General features: G+C 44.3%; 3 protein-coding genes across 12 annotated transcripts in view; 1 reads left to right on the forward strand and 2 right to left on the reverse strand.

Annotated features, from left to right (window-relative positions):
- Positions 1-9,300, reverse strand: part of LOC136943955 (protein 4.1-like) — a 33,496-nt gene extending 24,196 nt beyond the window's left edge. For 7 of the 8 annotated variants that reach the window (XM_067237446.1, XM_067237447.1, XM_067237451.1 and 4 more), the window contains exon 1: positions 8,601-9,300. The gene's annotated coding sequence lies outside the window, so the exon portion shown is untranslated. Of the gene's footprint in view, positions 1-4,951; positions 5,044-8,600 lie in introns of those variants that run through there. The other variant, XM_067237445.1, reaches the window with a different exon arrangement.
- Positions 9,301-11,138: 1,838 nt separating this feature from the next.
- LOC136943958 (potassium channel subfamily K member 5-like) lies at positions 11,139-15,025 on the forward strand. The gene is made up of 5 exons (XM_067237455.1): positions 11,139-11,406; positions 12,114-12,225; positions 12,450-12,616; positions 12,798-12,966; positions 14,131-15,025. The coding sequence occupies exons 1-5, from the start codon at positions 11,218-11,220 to the stop codon at positions 14,862-14,864; spliced, it is 1,371 nt and encodes a 456-aa protein (XP_067093556.1). The 5' UTR covers positions 11,139-11,217; the 3' UTR covers positions 14,865-15,025.
- LOC136943959 (serum paraoxonase/arylesterase 2-like) lies at positions 12,598-19,722 on the reverse strand. 3 transcript variants are annotated; one of them, XM_067237458.1, is made up of 9 exons: positions 19,558-19,722; positions 19,406-19,476; positions 19,067-19,122; positions 17,822-17,984; positions 17,228-17,363; positions 16,934-17,134; positions 16,733-16,814; positions 16,417-16,548; positions 12,598-12,658 (listed from the first exon to the last, which is right to left on the reverse strand). In XM_067237458.1, the coding sequence occupies exons 1-9, from the start codon at positions 19,629-19,631 to the stop codon at positions 12,650-12,652; spliced, it is 924 nt and encodes a 307-aa protein (XP_067093559.1). In that variant the 5' UTR covers positions 19,632-19,722; the 3' UTR covers positions 12,598-12,649. The 3 variants fall into 3 exon arrangements, with proteins under 3 accessions (XP_067093559.1, XP_067093558.1, XP_067093557.1); XM_067237457.1 differs by lacking the exon at positions 12,598-12,658 and adding an exon at positions 15,220-15,502 and having other exon boundaries at positions 16,934-17,005; XM_067237456.1 differs by lacking the exon at positions 12,598-12,658 and adding an exon at positions 15,220-15,502.
- Positions 19,723-19,742: the final 20 nt, after the last annotated feature.

Here is a 19,742-nt window from a genome sequence, read left to right on the forward strand (position 1 = left end):
AGCCAATATCATCATCATCCTACCTCCACTCCACCATCCATCCCACGCCCAGCCCAGCCCAGCCGCCAATCTGACGATTCAGGATAACTGGGCAGTGATCCTTTGGAATTGCCATTCTCGGGACAGCAGATATTCTCAAAAAGACTTGACTACAAGAGCACAACGGCGCCCATTTCACATGGGTTGATTTGAGGCATCGCTAACGTCTGGGCATGAATGATTAACCCACTTGCTAACGCTCCGGTTCACAGCCAGGTTAAGACCTGGTATTCATCTGGTATTCACCGCTAACTGTCGTAAGGTATCTAGCCGTGAGCTATTACTGATGACGATTCAGGTAATTGCAGTGCATTATGCAGGAAATGACTTGCCAGGCTTCGTACTGTTGAACCAAACGGCCTACTCATTCGATAATGAACAGCTTCGGCACAGACGTGACTGGTAGCAACAACATGCGAGCGCTTGTTGTTGTTTTTTAATCGAGAGGGAGGGAGACAACATTAGCATGGCGTTTATTCATGATGAGCGTCTAGTCTGGTCTGGCAGGGCCGGATTGTAGTTCTCTCACACTCCTCCGAATGTGGTTCACGTCTAGCCCTACATACGGTTGGGGGAGGGGTGGAGGCAGGCTAGACAGGGTGGCAGGCAGGCCCAACCTCCAGATGCACAGGCCTGGGGGCTGGAGCCTGGAGGGTACAGCCCCCATACACTTCCCTCAAACACTATAGGAACAGCAGGGAAGTAAGAGGGGGGAGGGGAGTGTGTGTGTGGGGGGGGGGGGGGGGGGAGACCCACAGAGACCCAAATCCTCTTCAGCCCTCCCATTGTTTATATCCAGTGACCAATAACTGTGCTGAACACTATAACTAATCCTGTGCACCCATCCCCCCACCCAACTCCGCCTCCCCCCCTCCCCCCGCCACCCCCATAGACCAGTTCCATGGGTCACCACACACGTGCACGCGCCCCCCCCACACACACACACACACACACTTGTGTGTCTGCACACACACACACACAAAGTACGCCTCAGTGCTCTGGGGCTCCTCTGGGTCTTTTAATGCACCGTCATCTCAACGCTGACTGTCAGGAAACAGACGAGCCCGCTAATGGACCAGCTGAGCTTGTGTCTGCTGCCTCCTCCATTTTGTGCTGGCGGTCTAACATCTCCAGCTCGGACCAGCTGAGCAGCGCTGACCCGCCACCGTGACTGATTAAGACGGCGAGCCGACTGACGGCTCCCCCCCCCCCCCCCCCCCACCATCCAAATGGGAAAGATGGAGAGGGAAAAGATAAACAAGTGTCGCCTGTAAACACACCGGGAAGCAGCTTCCCTGTTGTAGCCAAGTCAAGAGTCCCCCGAAAGTAGAGACGTCACAGAAAAACTAAACAAGCCACCCCGATACGCTTCTCGCTATGCGCTACTAAAGCACCCCCTGGACCGTAGCGACACCTCCTCGTGGGGGACCATCTCGTTAGCGGTGATCGACTGCTGCGCGACGCCCTTCCAGAAAACAGCACGCTCCCTGGAGCTGCTGGATCAGGTGCAGGCCAGATGCTCCTCCGCGCAAGAGATCGAGACGGGGAGAAAAACGACACCAAAGGCACACAGGAAGCGGACCTCAGAAGTGTTTACTTATCTGGGCTTGTCGGGGCCCATGCCAGTCTGCTTATACGTCAGCCTACTTGATAATGTGTGTGCGTTCCCTGAGGTAGGTCGTTGTAACGGCATGCCAGTGCATGTCAGCATGTGTGTTGCGATGGTTGGGCAGAGGAAGATAGAGCTTGCATGGGGGGAGCTATAAATAGCCATGCGTTGCAAGATGCTGTGGACTCATTAATTGCCTTTACACAAACTAGATGACGTCTATTTCTGTTCAGTCGCGCGCGCACACACACACACACACACACACACACAAAAGCCGTACGAGTGTCCCAAAACATGTACGGGGCCGATCACGCGCACATACCTCGACACGGTTTCACCTTTTAGGAAATTGTAGATGAAACAGGTGCTTCCCGGGCGCTGAGAGCAAGTTCGGGATTTAGAAAAGAGTTTCCCATTAATTAGGTCTCTTGCGAGATTATCTCTCTCTCTCTTTTCTCCTCCTCTCTCTCTCTCTCTCTCTCTGTCTCTCTGTGTGTGTGTGCGAGGGAAGCTGGGAGCCGCAGCATGGCGATCAGCTGTGCTGATTCATGCTTTATTCCAAGTCACACCTACTTGGCCTCGTCAACAGAAACATGCTGAGCGCCAGAATGTCAGTCCGCTGACCACGTGGTCGCTCACGTCTCTCGGGGCCGGAGACCGAGGCACAACCACACGCGTCTTCGCAAACAGTTATGAGTCATAAGCCCTCCTCCACAGCCCTCGCCCCACAGCTCGCTCGGTTCGCTGTGCCGCGCAGAGCACGACTGGGAGTGTGGCTCCAAGCGCGAGTGCCCTCGACTAGAGGGCTCCCGTTAAGGCGGGAAATCCTCTGCTTCTCTAGCACCGCAGAGAACCGAACCGCCCGTATGCACCACGGAGCGTCTGTGAAAATGAATGAAAACTGCCACTTAGAAATGTGCAAGGAGCTTATATTGCCTTTGTGTACAGCTCACATAAACACACAGCCACAGACAAGTGTCCTTGTCATCAGTGAAAGCCTCAATTATCCAAGACCAGGTTTCAAGCTAATCAATATGGGCAGATGGCAGTTCTGGTGTTGTAACCTGAACTGTCAAGGGATGGGAATGGAGTACGCTGATTGATTGACTGTGGTTGCCTTGAGAGCAGTCCTAAATCAATTTCCACCAGAACCTCAGCCAAAGCCAATTGATCGTACGGCTTTTTCTGTCTACTGGCGTACGTTAATGTGGATCAGAGTATCTGATAACATTGGTAATTATCCATTTTTGTAACTCGATATCATGAACCTGACAGAACAAAACATGTACCGCACACAGTTGCATTTCCTATTTCATAAGGTCCTGTTCAGAGAGAAAGTTCCATTTTAAATCTGGTCTTTTCTGTCTACTGGCGTACAGTAATGTGGATGAGAAAATCGGAAAACATTGGATAGGATCCATTTTTGTCACTCGATATCATGAACCTGACGCAGAACCAAAACATGCACTGCGCACAGCTGCACTTGCTGTTTCTCGGTTCAGATGAAACACTTCCATTTGAAATCTGTCCTGAAGTGTTGTTTCCATAAAGCTGTGCCTGCAGCTTTATGAACCATTAAAGACTCTTACAGCAGATCAATGCACCCTGCTCTCCCTCCCCACAGGAATGAGCAATTAACTTCCTTTAAGAGGACGGCATTTCCTATTTGCACTTGTCAACACAACACAACAACGTAGTGAGTACGCTAATGCAGCATAACTCCCAAAAGAGGATTAACACCAGCTCCAGGGCCCTCGTCGACCTCGCCCTCGTACGACCGCGCCAACAACATCCTCCAACATCACCCCGGCAGCTCATTGGTGGAGGAAAGTCCCGGTGGGCTCTTCCTGATGGATAGGCCACACCCAGGACCCCTCACCAGTCACGTGCTCTGGGGTTGAGCCCCTCTCCCGTTTACATCGAGGTGATATCTCGTCATCTCAGAAACTCTCCCTCTCCACTCTCTAATGCGCTCCCTCGCTCGCTCCCTCCCTCCCTTCCACGTCATGTTTTCAGCCCTTCATAAAAGATTATCTTCCTATATATATCCACTGCCAGTATCAATGGACTCCCAGCTAAGTGGATGAGCCCCCTACCAGGGTGTGAGGGGGAAGCACACACCCAGGCCACCCTACAGTAAAGATGTATTTGTTCTTAACATATCCCCTCCTATCGGAGCTCGAGCGCAAGTCAAGTCAACTGGAAGGAATGGAAAAAGAGCAAATAAAAGTGGTCCGGTAGCTTTTAGGGAAAAATGCGGTGCACTTCTTCGAAAAAGACATTTGCACTCGCTCATAGAGAGCTGGGGTGGTGAGTCCACTTAGTTTAGAGAAACAAAAGACTCTGAGTAGAGGTCAGGTGAGATACAGCAGAGGTCTGCTGCTGAATGGGAGCAGGCTAACGTGCTCACGCACACCTGGAGGAGCTTGGTTAAGCAGGATCATGCATCAGGCTCTTTTTCACAACTAAATCTCATCTCCATTACTAACACCAAAGCCTTTTATTTTATTTTTGTTCAATCATAAGGCTACATATATCCTATGTAATAGAAACACGTTCAGTATATTAAAAAGAATCTAGAGCTAAATCTCCAGAAGAGAAATGAGACTTCACCTCGAGGGGTTATAAAAAGCTGATTATTCCGAGTCGCGCAATGGCCACTGATCATTAGTCATGGGATCCTTTCTGGGAAAGGACTTGGCAAGTGTTGGCAAGTACAATTATCAAAGTTCCAATTCCACTCCTGAAGAAGAAATTGTATCTGGTTAGTATATTCAGAAATTCCTGGTCAAATCTACTTCCCATCGAAAGTGGCTTACAAACGGTCACCCCTAGGATATCACAGGACACGAGTGCTCTGCTGAAGTGCTATCAGCCAATTTAAATGCCCTAGCGTGCGCAGCTCATCCTTATCCCCCATTCATTCTTTTCCGTAAATAAGTCGCGCACATGTTTTCAAAGTGAGACTCGCTAATACATGCAGCGCTCGACCACACAGTGTTTTTTTAATATATATTCTTCATTGTCTTGAAGAAACATTTTGGTGGTGGCAAAAAAAAACAAAACACGCAACATAGAAAACAGCACATTACATCAAATACAACACGCGGTCTTATGTTCCTGCAGGAAAATGAGTCCAAAACACAGATTTATTGACGGTTGGATTTGATCGTTTCGTGCGGTCTAGTCTGCCCCTAGGAATTAAATAATGGACCACTCAATGTATAAAAAAATGGCGCCGAATGTTTAAAACAAATAAACATCAACTTCAACAAGACAAAATACATTCTTAATTGTGCTTACCTATATCACAATTATCATCAATGGAGAATTATGAATCCCAATATCCAACTCAATCTATTATTCCGTACATTCAATGGAGAAACAATGTTGCAGATCGACACATGCTTTGCTTTGTTGTTCTTTAGGTGTTCGATGCTCGTAAAGGGGTGGAGTCATTCAGAGAGCGGACGAGTTAGTTGGCCGCATGCACCAATTACACGGATCGGTTAAGCCCTCTAAGCCAATCGGAAAAGTCGGAGAAGACATTCAATGTGCATTGAGGAACGGAGTAGCCTCCTGATCCAGTTCTACATAAAATGTTCTGATTGGTACATGGCCATGTATTACTCACTGAAACGATGTGGAAAGCATGCCACAATTATCTCACAATTACCTTTCTCGAATGGGTGGCCGAGAATGATGGCTCACGGATAAAGTGGAAATATGCGGCAACTTTGCAACTGGGCTGGGCTGTCAAACAAGCACGAAGGCTGATACAAATCAACTTTCAAATTATGGTTTGTAATCGACCAGTTATTTCCTTTCGACTTCCATCGATTTCCCGTTCCCACAGAGACGCTGTAAATCTAGCCTCTACATCCTCCCTACTGCCTCAATTAATCATCCCAAAATAATTTAATTTCTGGCCCAATCCATTACACTTCAAATCTGCAGCATGCGGCGCCCATGGGTCTCATGCTGCTGCTACCAGAGAGTACGTTCCAAAAACAGTAGGGAAGCAACGGGGGTGCAAATGGCCCCATAACCCCTTTTAGACAACGCCCTAGTGCTTTCCTACACACAGCCAGAGATAGGCACGTCCCTTAACTCCTCACTCGGGTGCATGGGAGATACTGATTGACACATTGGAATAGCTATCAGGTCCAGCCATTCCACACAAGGGTCCCATTGGAGAGTACAATGGTCTCACCCAAGGAGGTGTCACAGCGCTCATTTTTATTCTCCTCAACCCCACCACAAACACACACACCACTACCAAGCTGTCTTTAGGGGGGACGGCACGGTCCCCGCCCATCTGCCTGACCCCATTAGTGCCATACGGCTCATGGAGAAGCCGGGGTAGGGGGCTGGGGGGGCGGGCTTGGGGTTCATTATTTTCCAAGAAACACGGGGAGCTCCTTACCATCACCTTTGTCTCGTGACCAAGTTCACGGGCAAGACCGCATCAAAGTTGAAAATCGAACAGAAGCTACACAATGACCAGTGCCCTTCCAAAGGTTTCCTTATGCCGTTTCAGAATAAATAAATACAAATTTGGAATGATAATTTAACCCTAAAACCTCTGGAAACAGAGCTTTGCTAAACTGTTCCCTCAATACACAAGGTAACAAGGGGCACGGTCAAACACGCAGATGGAATGTGTGAACTAGGTGGCTGGGAGCTTTTTGTTGTCCCCCTGATGGAGAAGGGGAGTGGTCGGAACCACCCAGAACCCTCCCTCCATACTCCAGTTGCCTAGGAACCCCTCCCTTGCCTGGTCTCCCAGTCCCTGATGCAGGGAGCAGGTGTTGAGCTAGACCTCTGTGAGGGAGGAGCCACACCACTAACATACACAAGGTCCCCAAGAGACAGCGACAGACTCAGACCCCGAACTCAGACGGCACAACAGACGGAACGCCCGCTCACTTCAAGACAAGTCAACCCGCTCGCACGACTGACATGCTAGGTGTGCCTCCTCTTTCACTCTTTCACTCTCTCTCTCTCTCTCCGGCAGATACACATACGCAAACCACCACTGCACTCCAGATGAACACATGGAGTGTGTTTGTTTTTCCCGTCTTTATCCCTCCCTGGCTCTGTCGCTGATTATATAACCCCCCCACTTCCCCACCCCTCCCTCCCTTCCTCCCTCCACCTGAATCCTGTGCCTTTTTCTTGCTCGTGCTCTACTCCGTGTTGTATCTGGGCAGATGTACAGTATCACGCCTCGTTCTGCCTGCAACTGCACGTCTTATGTAAAACAACATGTGCAGCCATGAACATGCAGTATGAACGCAACACCGCTGCGTATGACCGCGGGCAAGTTTTAGGGAGGGTGGGGGGGGGTGGTGGAGGGCTTTATTTGTGCTGAGGGTCTAAGCTCTAAAAAGCACTGGCAGGATAGATGTTGGGGCTGCATTAATATTCATAGCACACCATTATGGTTTAAAGTATTTATGAACCAGGAATGGTCTATGTTTCTTCCATTCTTCCGGCAGACAGCTAGGTGGGACCTACCCTCTCACTCCCAAGTTTGGGTCCTTCCATCCAAAGACACTCTGGTTGTATGTAAGATGTCTCCATTATTCCTAACATCTTATCTCCTTGCTCCCTTCTCTAAATCCTCTCTGTTGCAATGAGGATGAGCCAAGAAATAGAAAGTGCACACCGCTGCTACACGACGGCAGGTCGAATTGCAGTGTTATTCTTGACTGTGACTATGCTGGTAATTAGCACGAATAGAAAGTCTGGGACTGAATTGAGACGGCCCTCTTCACAAAGAGGAAGGAATCGTGTTCTAACCCTTTTATATCCACAATGTAGGCTGCACATCTATTTCTGCTCTTGTCCCATGTCAATCCCGAATCGGAGGGTACGTAATCAGCGTGTGGAATCTTTGAGTGTGTACCGCCACCTGGTGGTCAAATGGAGCATTTTCGTTATACATGAGGTATAATCCAGGATTACAAGCAGGGTGGTCTTCTGGTGACTGTGAAATAACTGTGACTGTGATAATGAGCTGTCAGAAATACTATGTAGCATAACTTAAATCTTCAAATAGGTTTGCTTTGATATGGAGAGAAAGAAACAGTATGAGACAGAAAGAAAAGAGAAAAAGAAAGAAAGAAAGACAGACAGAAAAAGAATAAGGAAAGAGAGGGGTAGTGCAAGAGAGAGGGGTGGAGAGGGAGAGGAGAGGAAGAGCAAGAAGGGAACCCCGCCTCGTTGCAGCAGTGCGCACTGGGATAGCGAGTGTTTAGGAGAGATAAAGGTCATTTTCCGTCACGAGGCCTCCGATAGACGTGCCACTCCTCCTTGTTTTGGCAGTGCGAGTTTACCAGTGGGGGCGCGCCAGAAAACCACAACCCATCACACAGCAGTTGTACAAAGTAGTAAATAAAATAGCATGCTGTCTTCGAATGTAAAATCATGTAAAGACTCATGTTTCTTCTCATTCCTGGTCTTTCCCTCGTGCTGTCCGTGAGCTTTAAATCTCCTTGGCTATAACCCAAACAACTGGTGTTATAGGTCCCTCCTAGTCTGGGAAACAGTCACATGGGATAACAGACTAGGCTAGACTCTCTATGTGAACGGCATGTTGTGAGTAAGAGCAGGGCTTTGCCTACTAGACACTATAGCAGGTGCATGCCCCCAGATACCAAGCGAACCTGAAAACATTCAGGACAGAACTGAATGTCTGAGATCTGGAGGGCAGAGCAGAGAGAGTCATTCAACTTTGACTCTGGAGAATGCTGACATCCAGTATCTCCCTTGAGTCTTTTCATTAATATGCATAACATTCAGAGGAAAAACAAAAAAAGCACACCCACTCAGGATAGACAGCTATGCTTGGAATCTCCACTGCTATACAGAAGAACTTCACATTACATGAGCAGCACAACAAATACTGTATTCTGTTAGCTCAGACGTAGCAACATGGCATACTCACCAAATGTCCACACAGGAAGGCATCACAGATTGAAAAGGCCATCCCAGCCATGATGAGGCACACCAACCAGATGCAGGGAGGAGAGAAAGTCAGATATTTAATCAGGTCAAATATGAACTTGGTCAATAATATCACCATTAAATTGTTAATCCTTTGTTGAAATGATTTGTGCAGTTAGTCATGAGCCAGAAGTAATGCGAGAGGCCATAACAGATGGTGACTGGGAACAGTAGCACAGCACTGTTTAGTGCAAGGCCAGGCTAATACACGATCAGCAGTCACACTCACTCACATACAACAAAATCACATATATTACTAAAATCCAAAGTTAAGGTGATGTTTTCCATAGGTCACGAGTAGCAACGCTCGTGAGAAGGATCGGAGGGCTCGAAAAACACCTGTACATTTGCACATACTTGAATGTAGTATCTTAGCGACAAAAGTCGTGTTCAATAAGAATGACGTATAGTCTACCTGAAAAGTGCCATAAAGACAGGTTCAATAAACAGTGAGCGTTCGACTGTGAAATGTCCAACATCCACCCAACAATTTCATTTACAATAAAAATCGCCTTGACAGAAATGTCTACGCCGTACAGTTTACCAATTTCGTTTTTTTTGTAATGACAGCGACCGACATACGAATGTCCCTGTTGCAGTTTGACATAATAAATGGGAGCACAGCGCACGTTGAACTTCGAACGAACTGTAACTGAAGGAAATAAATAACACGACTGTTGCAGCAAAGATAGGAAATAATTGACAAATGTAAAAGCAATCAATGTTACCTGAGATTTGTGTCCTGTACAAGTATCAAACGGCATAACTCCGGTGGTTCCTGACACAAGTTAAAGCGTATTGATCTGAGGTTTCCAGTGACGCTTGTATCGCAATGACGAAGCACTTCAGCGCAGCAAAGGGTGGATGCCCCTGCGACTAGGTGCTCAAAAACCAATTCTCCTCCGAAAGCTCAGAGAAGTATTATGCCTGCATGCTTCCAGGGGAAACTATAGAGCGGGAGAATAACAGCAAGGCAGGAATACTTGAATACACCAACGTGTTTTCTGTCTTCCTCGTTACTGGGTTAATGTTTACCTGAGTTCTTTGATAGCAGGTGTATGAATCACATGTTTGGAATGTGTCGTCAAAGAAAGCTTTGTTCTGATGGTCTTCGTGCCAGTCTAAACTCGCTGGCATCTGTTTTGGTATCCCCCACTATTGGAACATTAACCCGAATCTTAACGGAAAATGCTGATTCTTCATATTTTAGACTGCTTGCACTGGTATTATAATAATAGCCCATAAAAAGTATCTCAAACGAAATTGCATGAAAGGCCATGGGCAATGTCCCTCCTCAATGCTGTCTCTTATGAGTAACAGCATTGCTCTGGCCTGGCTGAGCTCACAGCTGGAGGGAACATGAACAGCTGATGATGTCAGAGCATCTGTCTGTAGAATTACTTAAAACCAAGTGGCTTGTTTCCAAGCATCCAAAAATAAACAGCAAGGACAACTTAACAGCACTATACATGTGACCTGAACCCCAAATAAATCTATTATTGGGACCAATTTTCCACATACCAACCCCTCTTTTTCAGGACACATTGTCTTGTGTCTTAAAGGTTTTACCAGTGAGTCTACACATTAGCATGCAATCATGGAGCTATTTGCCCAGGAGCATAGGCCTAACACATCACAGTTGACACCCAGTTGAATGAGACAACCTCTTTCCCACTATCATGTTTAGCAGAAAAGATACACCCAATGTGTAGATTATCTTTACACAGCTGGCCAGCCCAAACACACACAGTCACACACACAGATAAAAGCAACCGTCGCTACACTAACACACATACACTAACACACATTTACACACACATGCAAACACCAACACACATTTACATGCAAACAGCAACACACAGACACTGCACACATTAAAGCACAAAAAACACAAGAGTACTTGTGTCAGCATCAAAGGACCTCAATTTCTGTGAATTCCCTGGGGACAAAGTGACATGTTCATTCATCTGAGCAGCATGTCATTCAATGGGAGCAGCAAAGGAATGAAACTTACTTTAAGGTTCATGAAAGTGAAGAATATAATAGGCTATAAAGTAAATAAGTAAATATAATATATAGTTTATACATATATTTAAATTCATCAAGTGATGCAATTTTAACTATATACATACATATAAATAAATACGTATTTACTGTATAAATCTATAGTTCAAATTGTATGAGCTATTTAAAGAGACTTAATTTGAACGTTAAAAACGTTTTGAGACCGATATGGCGTTACCTATAAAAAGTTACCTGACGTGTTGCCTATCCTTTGAGTGTCCTTAAATTGTTTTGAGTTGAGTTGGGTACCTCACCTCAAGAGTTAAAATGTGTACCCTATTAAATGTAACCCAAGCATCTCCATTCAGACATTACAACCATCACTTCTGACTGCAGATTGATCCCACAGGACCAGGAAGGAAAAGGTTCGAATGTTGGCGTTGGCACGCAAGCTTTGTGTTCCGTAGAGTTGACGAACTGTGCTGTCTTGAGAGAACTCGTCGGACTGGTGTGAATTCTAGTGTGAAACAGATGGTTTGATTGTAGTTGTTGCTATGGCTGATGATAAAGGACCTTTTCTCACGTCTTGTATCATTTTTTACCTATCGATTGGAGCAGCGCTGTTTCAAATACTGGAGCAACCGAATTGGGAATTCGCCACGTTGGAATATAAGAACGAGAAGGACAGAATTCTTAACAAATATCGGTGCTTACGAAAAGAAGACTTGGACGAAATTTTTGGGGTAAACGTCCATTCCACATCATCTATGTTTTGTTGTGATAGTTTCATCGTTGCCTATTTGACAATGTGTTCGACCGACACTGGAAATTGAATACGGCCTTGCAGTATCACTAAACAACAGTTTCCTGTTATGGTTGTTCTCATTAAAAAAATTCCAAGACTTCCCGGAGAACCCTGAGGATAAGGTTCCTTCTTTGGGTTGATCAGGGTGTATGAAATGTGGGTGAAAAGATATAACAGTAGAAGTATTAACATACTGAACATCAATTGAGTATCCATTAAGCATTTACTTCTCTAAAAATACAAGTAAGGGCATGCTGTGTCCTCCCAAAACCAGTTTGGTTGGTCACAGTATGGAATGGTAAAAAAAAAAAGTTGAATCGGTTCAAGCAAGGTATTGGCCCTTTGAAAATGAATTCTAAACCGACTTGAAATTCTAATTAAAATTAAGAGCTAAATCTTAGTCTTACAAGTTAAACATGTCAGGTCAGTTTAATAGAACACAACTAACAGGAAGTGAGACAGTTTGCCACATGCCCAGGCAGTCATAGTTTGAGTGTTTTTGGGGTGTGTACACTCTCAGAGCACTAAAGGGAGGCTGTAGATGTATATATTAAAATGGTGTGTGTTTTCTTTAAACCCGGTGTGAGATCACAACAATAAAGTAACTAAAAGGAAAACCCAACTCATCCAAACTCTTCTATATAGGTTGTGTCCCAAGCTGCTGGACAAGGTGTGACCATCACTGGGGAAAAGGACTACAAGAACTGGGACTGGGGCAACTCTGTCATCTTTGCTGCCACCATCATCACAACCATAGGTGGGCAATTTCCATGAACTGGTGTTGTCGAAATTGGTCTTCTCGTGACGAAATTGTAGGGAGTCTGCATTCGGGAATCATTTTATCCACTCAAACATTTGATAAATGGATATATGTGTGTGTAAAATAAATTACAATGATTTCCCATACTGACGCTATGAGTGTTTTGTATTAAGTGACCGTCAAGGCAGGGATGAAGTTTGTCGTCACATTTCTGGTTGCAGGTTATGGAAATGTGGCTCCCAAGACGGATGGTGGCCGTGTGTTCTGCATCCTGTATGGCCTCTTTGGGATCCCTCTGTGTCTCACCTGGATCAGTGAGCTGGGCTCCTTCTTTGGAAACCGAGCCAAGCGCCTGAGCCAGGTTCTGATCCGTAAAGGCCAGGGCGTGGTAAGAAGGCCAGGAATTGTATTTTGAGGGGAATCAGAATGCCTGTGAATAAGTACATTGTAAGGTTTTTCATTTCCCCTGGTATGAATTACCGGTATATTTGTTTAAATCTTAATTAAAGCGTTAACATTATTCAGATGTTGTATTGTTGTTTCAGATTTCTTTCATTCATCTTTTACAGAAAATGGTTCAGATTACATGCACAATGGTTTTCCTTCTCTGGGGACTTCTGTTTCATCTGGTGCTCCCCCCACTGGTCTTCAGGAACTTTGAGGGCTGGACCTACCTGGAGGGGCTGTACTTCTCCTTTATCACCCTCACCACTGTCGGCTTTGGGGACTACGTAGCAGGTATGCGATTTTATAGATTGTAATAAAAAATGGTCAAATTCAAACGTAATATACCCAAATATGATGTGACTGAATGCACTTAACTTTTTGTGTTCCTTGAGGGCTATTTACGGTATGTGTCCATCTTGATACATTAAAAACAGACCAAATATAGGATAAAATATAGCTGCAAGCAGCAATGACGGATTCCTTCTCAAGATTGCGGACCATTTGAAAAATTAACATGGTCGAGAAATGTATCCCACAGATCCCACTGAGATTAATCGGCAATTTTACGTTCATTCATAGTTTTTCACAAATGATCCTTGTACAGAAAAATACATCAATTGGACATTGAGTTCTTCAGACTTTATTGTTTCCCATGAGCAATAAAACATGCAATACCAAGTTTCAGATATTTATTTTGAAAAGGACAACTTTGTGGCATGGTCTAGCGCCACCTATGCCCATATCGGGCCCATGCTTTCTTATAAGTGTAAGCCTAATCTTTAGTTTGTGGGCCAAAGCAGGAGTTAAAATTACCAAGCTGTGTTTGGTTGATGAAACTTCATGGTTCTGGAGAAGAATGCTTTCTGTTAGCAGTAGCATTAACTGTGGCTAAACTAGCCACAGAATGTTTTCTTAACAGAGTCAGCCCATTCTTGCCAGAAAGCCTTGGATCTGAGTGTGTGGCCTAAAGCTCGCTCAAGTGTGTCAATTATGTCAGTGAGAGTTTGGAGCGCACACATAATGTAAAGGAAGGAAGAGTGGAATGAGCAGATTCCACTAGCATTTAGTTGAGTTTGGAAACATTTTCATTGTACAGAAATATACAAGATGGTGGCCATTATGGGTTCTTGAGGCTTTTTTGTTCCCCTTGAAAAATAAGGCAGGTATACCAATTGTCAGGCATTTTGGACTTATGGGGCGAAGGGAAAATCACGTCGCCTGTGGGCTCATGTGGGCCATTGGTGGTGTGGTAGTTACTTTCTCATAGCCTGTAGTATCAATGTGCCAAATTCAAACAAATTTCAAGCATGATATTTTGAGTTATTGGGCACTTGAGAGCTACTAGAATAATTATAATAATAAAACCAACAATTCCAATAGGATTTCTTGTGACGGACAAATCCTAATAATGATGACATTATTAAAATATGATGCATGTCCCTCTTCCTCAACCAGGTGTCAATCCAAGCATTGACTACCCCAGGCTATACCGGGTGGGTGTGGAGTTATGGATGTACATGGGTCTAGCCTGGCTCTCTCTGTTCTTTAGCTGGAACGTCCATATGGTAGTGGAGGTCCACAAGGTCTTTAAGAAGAGGAGGCAGAGACACCGGCTCCCTCCGGACCAACGGCACCACCCCGAAAAGGACAAACAAGTCGCCCCCCTACAACGGCCCATGGCCATCGACATCTTCAACTTCCTGTCTGAGAGGGAAGCGGAGGACTACAGCACGGTTATCAAGAAGATTGGCGTCGTGGCCAGGAGGAAGGTGATTCCCGAGGAGGTGGTGGGGCGCTCCAAGAGCTGCAGTGACCTCCTGGAGATCTGCACCCTGGAACACTCCCCTCGGCAGAGACGCCGCTTCAGCATCGGTGAACCCGTGTTCGTCCGGCCCCCGGAGTACCTCAGAAATTCCTTCGCGATGGAGCAGGAGGAGGAGCCTTTGCTTCCTCAGGAGGACTACAGAGATCCGGTGCCCGAGGAGAAACTTCCGGATAAGGTCACCACAGGGGAAGAGGGTGGCTGTGTAGACGACCCGAACGAGACCCCCTGTCCTGCCAACTCTCGACACACCTCCAGCACCAGCACAGAAGAGAGCGTCCGGCACCCTAGTGGTGGCTCTACCAGGTTTACCATATCCAAGGTAGTGACGGGGGATGGGAGAGAGGACAATGACGAGAACGGGTGACGCTGGTTATGATCTTGAATGACGCAGGACAGTTTCCGTTTCAGATTTTGTGCGTCAAATTTTTTCCTACAAAAAAAACAGCAGCTTTGCTACCTCGATAAGCACATACCTGACGGGTATTCGGCACCGTTGCAAAGAAACAACGAGCCTCCTATTGAGTTGGCTGTTTTCTTATAGCTCTCCAAGCTTATTTTCTCTTTAAATTGTTATGACACAATTGGAGGATTCTAAAAGTATAAGTGCACTACATTGTTTACATTTTCATATACACTGTTCTCAAACTGTTAGTTTTATCCTACATTAGTCATCTCTTACTGTATGAAATCAATGCTTTGTTAGAACAAATGTAATGTTTCCAAACAATAAAATACTATGGTATGTCTTTTTAATATGTCCATTCGTCTCAGCGTTATAGCAATTATGTCAACATTACATGTTTGTCAAACTGCTTCATCAAGTTTGAATTCAAAGGGACACTACTTCAGGTCACAGCAGAGTGCTTTGTGGTAGACCGTCCCGATGAGAAGCTTCCCTCCATAGGGGGCAGCTACAGAGGATCCCATGATCACATGTCCATCGTCAGCGTAAACTTGGGTCACTATCGGCTTCTCCGAGAGAATATTCTGAATCCGAATGACCTGCAGGAAACATGAACAAAACCAAATAAATAACCTGATATACAGTAATGCATGTGGAAGGAATATTGATGCCTGCAAAGTGGGAAAAATGTATTGAGCTTATATGCAGATGCAGAAAAATGTCTGATGGTAGTGTAGTTGTGAGAACTTCTCTCCAATGTTTGGAAAGAGCTGTATTGATACATCCTTCTGATTCATGAGGGCCAATACTTAAATAATCTATCATTGAAGGGCACTGCATCTTTGTGATTTTTTTATTTTCTTTCCGTAGATAAGTTTTAAAAGGTTTTTCACACTACATTGTGTGCATTGTCATTTGGATTGTTAAGTGCAAATCTAAAAAGGTGCTCTGAAGGGACATTCTTTCTCTCAGCAATTTAAGTTTGAATCTCAGAAGTTTACGGTTGGGTATAAAAGGGAAGGCAGACCATTGTTCTTTTCTTTTACGACTGCTGCTTGTTCTACCAAGAGGTCCCTCCAGATTTACATTTTCTTTGTCCCCTCAGACGCCTTGACTATGACGTATTTCCTTCTCTCACGCTTTCTTTGTCTGTCCCTGTCTAAACTTGATTTTATTATAGCACAGTCGGACAGGAAACCAGCATCTACTTTATAACCTGTTGGCCTCAACATTTGTGCTTAACCCTTGTGCTGCCTTCGGGTCACATGACCCAAAGGTTCATAACGAACCATCGTTGTGTTTACCCAATACAAAAACAAATTACAATTATTTTCTTTTAACCTTCGCAATGTGGGGGGTCTGAGACAGTCATTGTGACGGTGGGTCACAATGACTGATAGGTCAGAATGACCCGAAGATAACACAAGGGTTAATGTAACCTCACATTGGTCATTCTAATAAACCCATGTTCAACGATTATTCGCACCAGGTCAGAGTAGAAACATACACTGACCTCAGATCCAGGTGGATCTTCAAGGTCCACTGTATTTTTTAGCTTTGCTCCATTCGGGTGACAGCCCAGCCATAAATCACCCGTGTCATAATCCACCTCAATGTTGTCACAGAGGGACCCCACAGCTACAGACTGTAAAAGACATCAGAAAAAGTGAGTGAAATACAGCTCTTTAATGGAGAATAATCATTGGCCCAATTTCACAGACATGGATTAAGCCGAGTCCTAAAGCAAGAGAAAAATTCAATTAAGATCTCCAATGAAACTGTTTTTAATCTAGGGCTGTAATAATATAATCCCTAATCTAATAAATTACCTTTACATAAACCAAGTCTTCCCCTCTGCGCCTCTCAAAAACCTCAACGTCATGGTCCAAAATATCTGAAACATATAGATACCTGCAACAAATAAGCATATACATTTTGTTTTTGCACACTATTGGGAATGAGCTCAATACATTTTGAAAAAATGAAACAAATGTTACATCTAATAAAATGTTATCAAAACAAAAAGTGACCTCTTATCTGGTGAAATGTTGATGCCATTTGCAGACAGAAAGCCATCCCCAACTACTTTCACTTCTTGAGGACTGTAATAAATGACATTACACCAAGGAAGGCCGAGGACAACAGTCAGCATGTGTAACAGTTCATTGGGAAAAGAGTGATCATTTGTAGCATAGAAGCTCTCTGGTCCCACAGCAACTATGTCATTTACACTGACAGAGAGGAAAAATTAGGGGGAAACAAAGTATTTAGTCAAACAAAAACAAAACACCTCTGGATTATGGGCCATAAGAGATTAGACGTACCTATGAAGAAGTTCATGCCTAATCGTTTTCAGGTGCACAATTGCATTTTCTTCCTCAACAAACCGAAAGATATCTACCTGGCTGTCACCAATCAGCTGATTAGGGTGATTGACGACAAACAGGGACAGAGATTTATCTGTAAAAACAAAACGTTGACACTTAAAGGTCTGCTCGCTGTGCTTTTCCCTGGTGTCTGGAAGAGGTGCAGCTCTGAATTCAGCACATTTATTCCATGATACATGGAAACTGGAGTTTAATATAAGTGATTTGGAGAAATTAGAGAGTACCGATAATGATTTCCCACAGGTTCTGGTTTGGTGTGCATAATATAGTACATACTTCTACATGACCATATGTGTTCATGCTACATTAGGATTGCTACTCAATTTCGTATTACTTTGTGCAATGACCAAGGAATTCTATGAACCCAAAACCCTACAGACTCCAATATAATCTGATCAGGAATGTGGAGATTTAGGGCAACCTCCAATTTGTAATCTACAGAATTGCTGTCCTGAGTTCTCCCCTTTGAGTTTGGTTGTCTTCGATTCAAAATCACCAATATCTTTATTGTAACTATTGTACGTGTGTTACCGGTTTCATCAGTGAAGATGCTGATGCCGTGGGGGTTGAAGGAGTCGCGGTCTAGATCTCCTTTGATTTGCAGTTCCACAGGGGTCAGTCTGGGATCTAGCAAGTCCAGGGTGTAGATCTTTCCTGGCCCTTCCGATTGTGGCAAACCAGGATAGTTCAGACCCTGGGTGGAAAGGATTGGACACGTGAGGCAACTGCAGCAGTGGATTTCGCACAAATGTAAAACTGGAAAATCACCATGCTACAACTAATTAATGTTTAACCCTTGTGTTGCCTTCGGGTCACATGACCCAAAGATTCACAATGAACCATCGTTGTGTTTACCCAATTTTACCCAATACAAAAACAAATAAATAGAATTTTCTTTTAACTTTCGCAATGTGGGGGGTCTGAGACAGTCCGACAGTTAAAAGAAAATGCTTCACTTTGTTTTTGTATGCGGTAAAGTTCTCGCAATACGACGGTGGGTCACAATGACTGATGGGTCAGAATGACCCGAAGAGAACACAAGGGTTAAAGATGTGTGCTTGTGAAAACATTGACAATTAACATTATTTACTACTAGCTTTCACCCAGGTGTTGTGGAAAAAACATCATACTGTTGTAATTATGAAGATGGGTAATGATTATGGATTTAATGAAACTTGTAATCACTTTTCTAGTACATGCTATATTATTGGAAACCAGATGCAAAGCTGTTGACTGATTATTGTTATCGCTAAACAATGGTAGGAGACATGAAGCCCAAAATATAAGGTTTAAATAATTAAAGGATGAGTGGGGGAGAGGAGCATGTGTATGCTTTCATAAAGGACCAGGACGCACAGCTATGACTTATGAGACATATTTGTGGCCTTTCGCCCAGAAGCCTAATGCAGCTGGCTGTTCAAGGTCAGAAAGAGCCTAATTGGAAGAAATGTCTATGTAGGAAAGTACCTGTTTTGAATCCCCTGAGACAAGGGATCCGCTTTGTAAGATTACCTAATGTCTACGAAACCAACAAATATCGTACCATATTAACATACAATGGGGAGAAGACTATATAAGTTAAATTGTCCAGAGAAAACTTCAGTCTGATCCCGGGATCACGCTCACGTTCTATTGGGAATCTTTGTTACCTGAGAACCAATAAAACACTTTGCATCAACCCTGCTGAGTTCCAGTGCTGTTTTTAAATTTTGAGAATTGACTGAAGATGTACAGAACTTTTGTTTCATCACAGGCAGATCCATAGGAATGACTTACTGTGCTTATGATAGCCAGTCCATCTCTGAGAATACTGAGGTCTTCTGAACCATAGTCTATACAATGAGAGCAGATTCCACATTACCAAGTATACACTAAAAACCTTGCAGATTTGTAGGCTGTCTGAAGCCAAATATGATGTTACCTGTTGATATGTGGCATACATTACTATCTTAATTGCTTGGACTTTAGACTGCATATTTTGCAACTCATAACTACACACCCTAATTTCTCAATTTATTATGAATATTACATACCATCTGAACATGACATCAGTAGTCTTACTCATTTCCGTTACAAAAGTGAACCGTTTTCAACATTCATTCTACATGTACATACCAATATGCTTCAACAGTTGACAATTGGGAAGGTATTTTTGTGGAATTTCTCTTGAGTAAAGGCTCATTTCCCTGAAAAGGAAACCAACATAATATAATTCTGAAGTAAAAGGTGATAACGTGTGACATGTAAACATGTGAAACGTAACTTACATCAGTTTAAAAATACGTTGTCCAATTATTACTGCAAAAGCAGCAACACAAACTGCCACCAAAAGCCGATTCATAGCTGTGAAGACTTCCAAGCAACCCCTGGTCAAAGATTACACGAGGTAAACAGGAGGCGTGGCTTCTATTTAAAAGTTCATGGGTGCTAAGCCAAAGTAGGCGCTGTTTCA

This window comes from Osmerus mordax, chromosome 6, assembly GCF_038355195.1.
Source record: "Osmerus mordax isolate fOsmMor3 chromosome 6, fOsmMor3.pri, whole genome shotgun sequence".
In the NCBI taxonomy this organism is placed as follows: domain Eukaryota; kingdom Metazoa; phylum Chordata; class Actinopteri; order Osmeriformes; family Osmeridae; genus Osmerus; species Osmerus mordax.

Coding starts and splice junctions, on each gene's coding strand:
- LOC136943958 (XM_067237455.1), top strand. CDS start 11,218: ATGGCTGATGATAAAGGACCTTTTCTCACGTCTTGTATCATTTTTTAC. Junction 11,407..12,113: donor ACTTGGACGAAATTTTTGGG/GTAAACGTCCAT, acceptor TCTTCTATATAG/GTTGTGTCCCAAGCTGCTGG. Junction 12,967..14,130: donor CTTTGGGGACTACGTAGCAG/GTATGCGATTTT, acceptor TTCCTCAACCAG/GTGTCAATCCAAGCATTGAC.
- LOC136943959 (XM_067237456.1), bottom strand. CDS start 19,631: ATGAATCGGCTTTTGGTGGCAGTTTGTGTTGCTGCTTTTGCAGTAATA. Junction 19,477..19,557: donor CAACGTATTTTTAAACTGAT/GTAAGTTACGTT, acceptor TTTCCTTTTCAG/GGAAATGAGCCTTTACTCAA. Junction 19,123..19,405: donor TCAACTGTTGAAGCATATTG/GTATGTACATGT, acceptor CTCATTGTATAG/ACTATGGTTCAGAAGACCTC.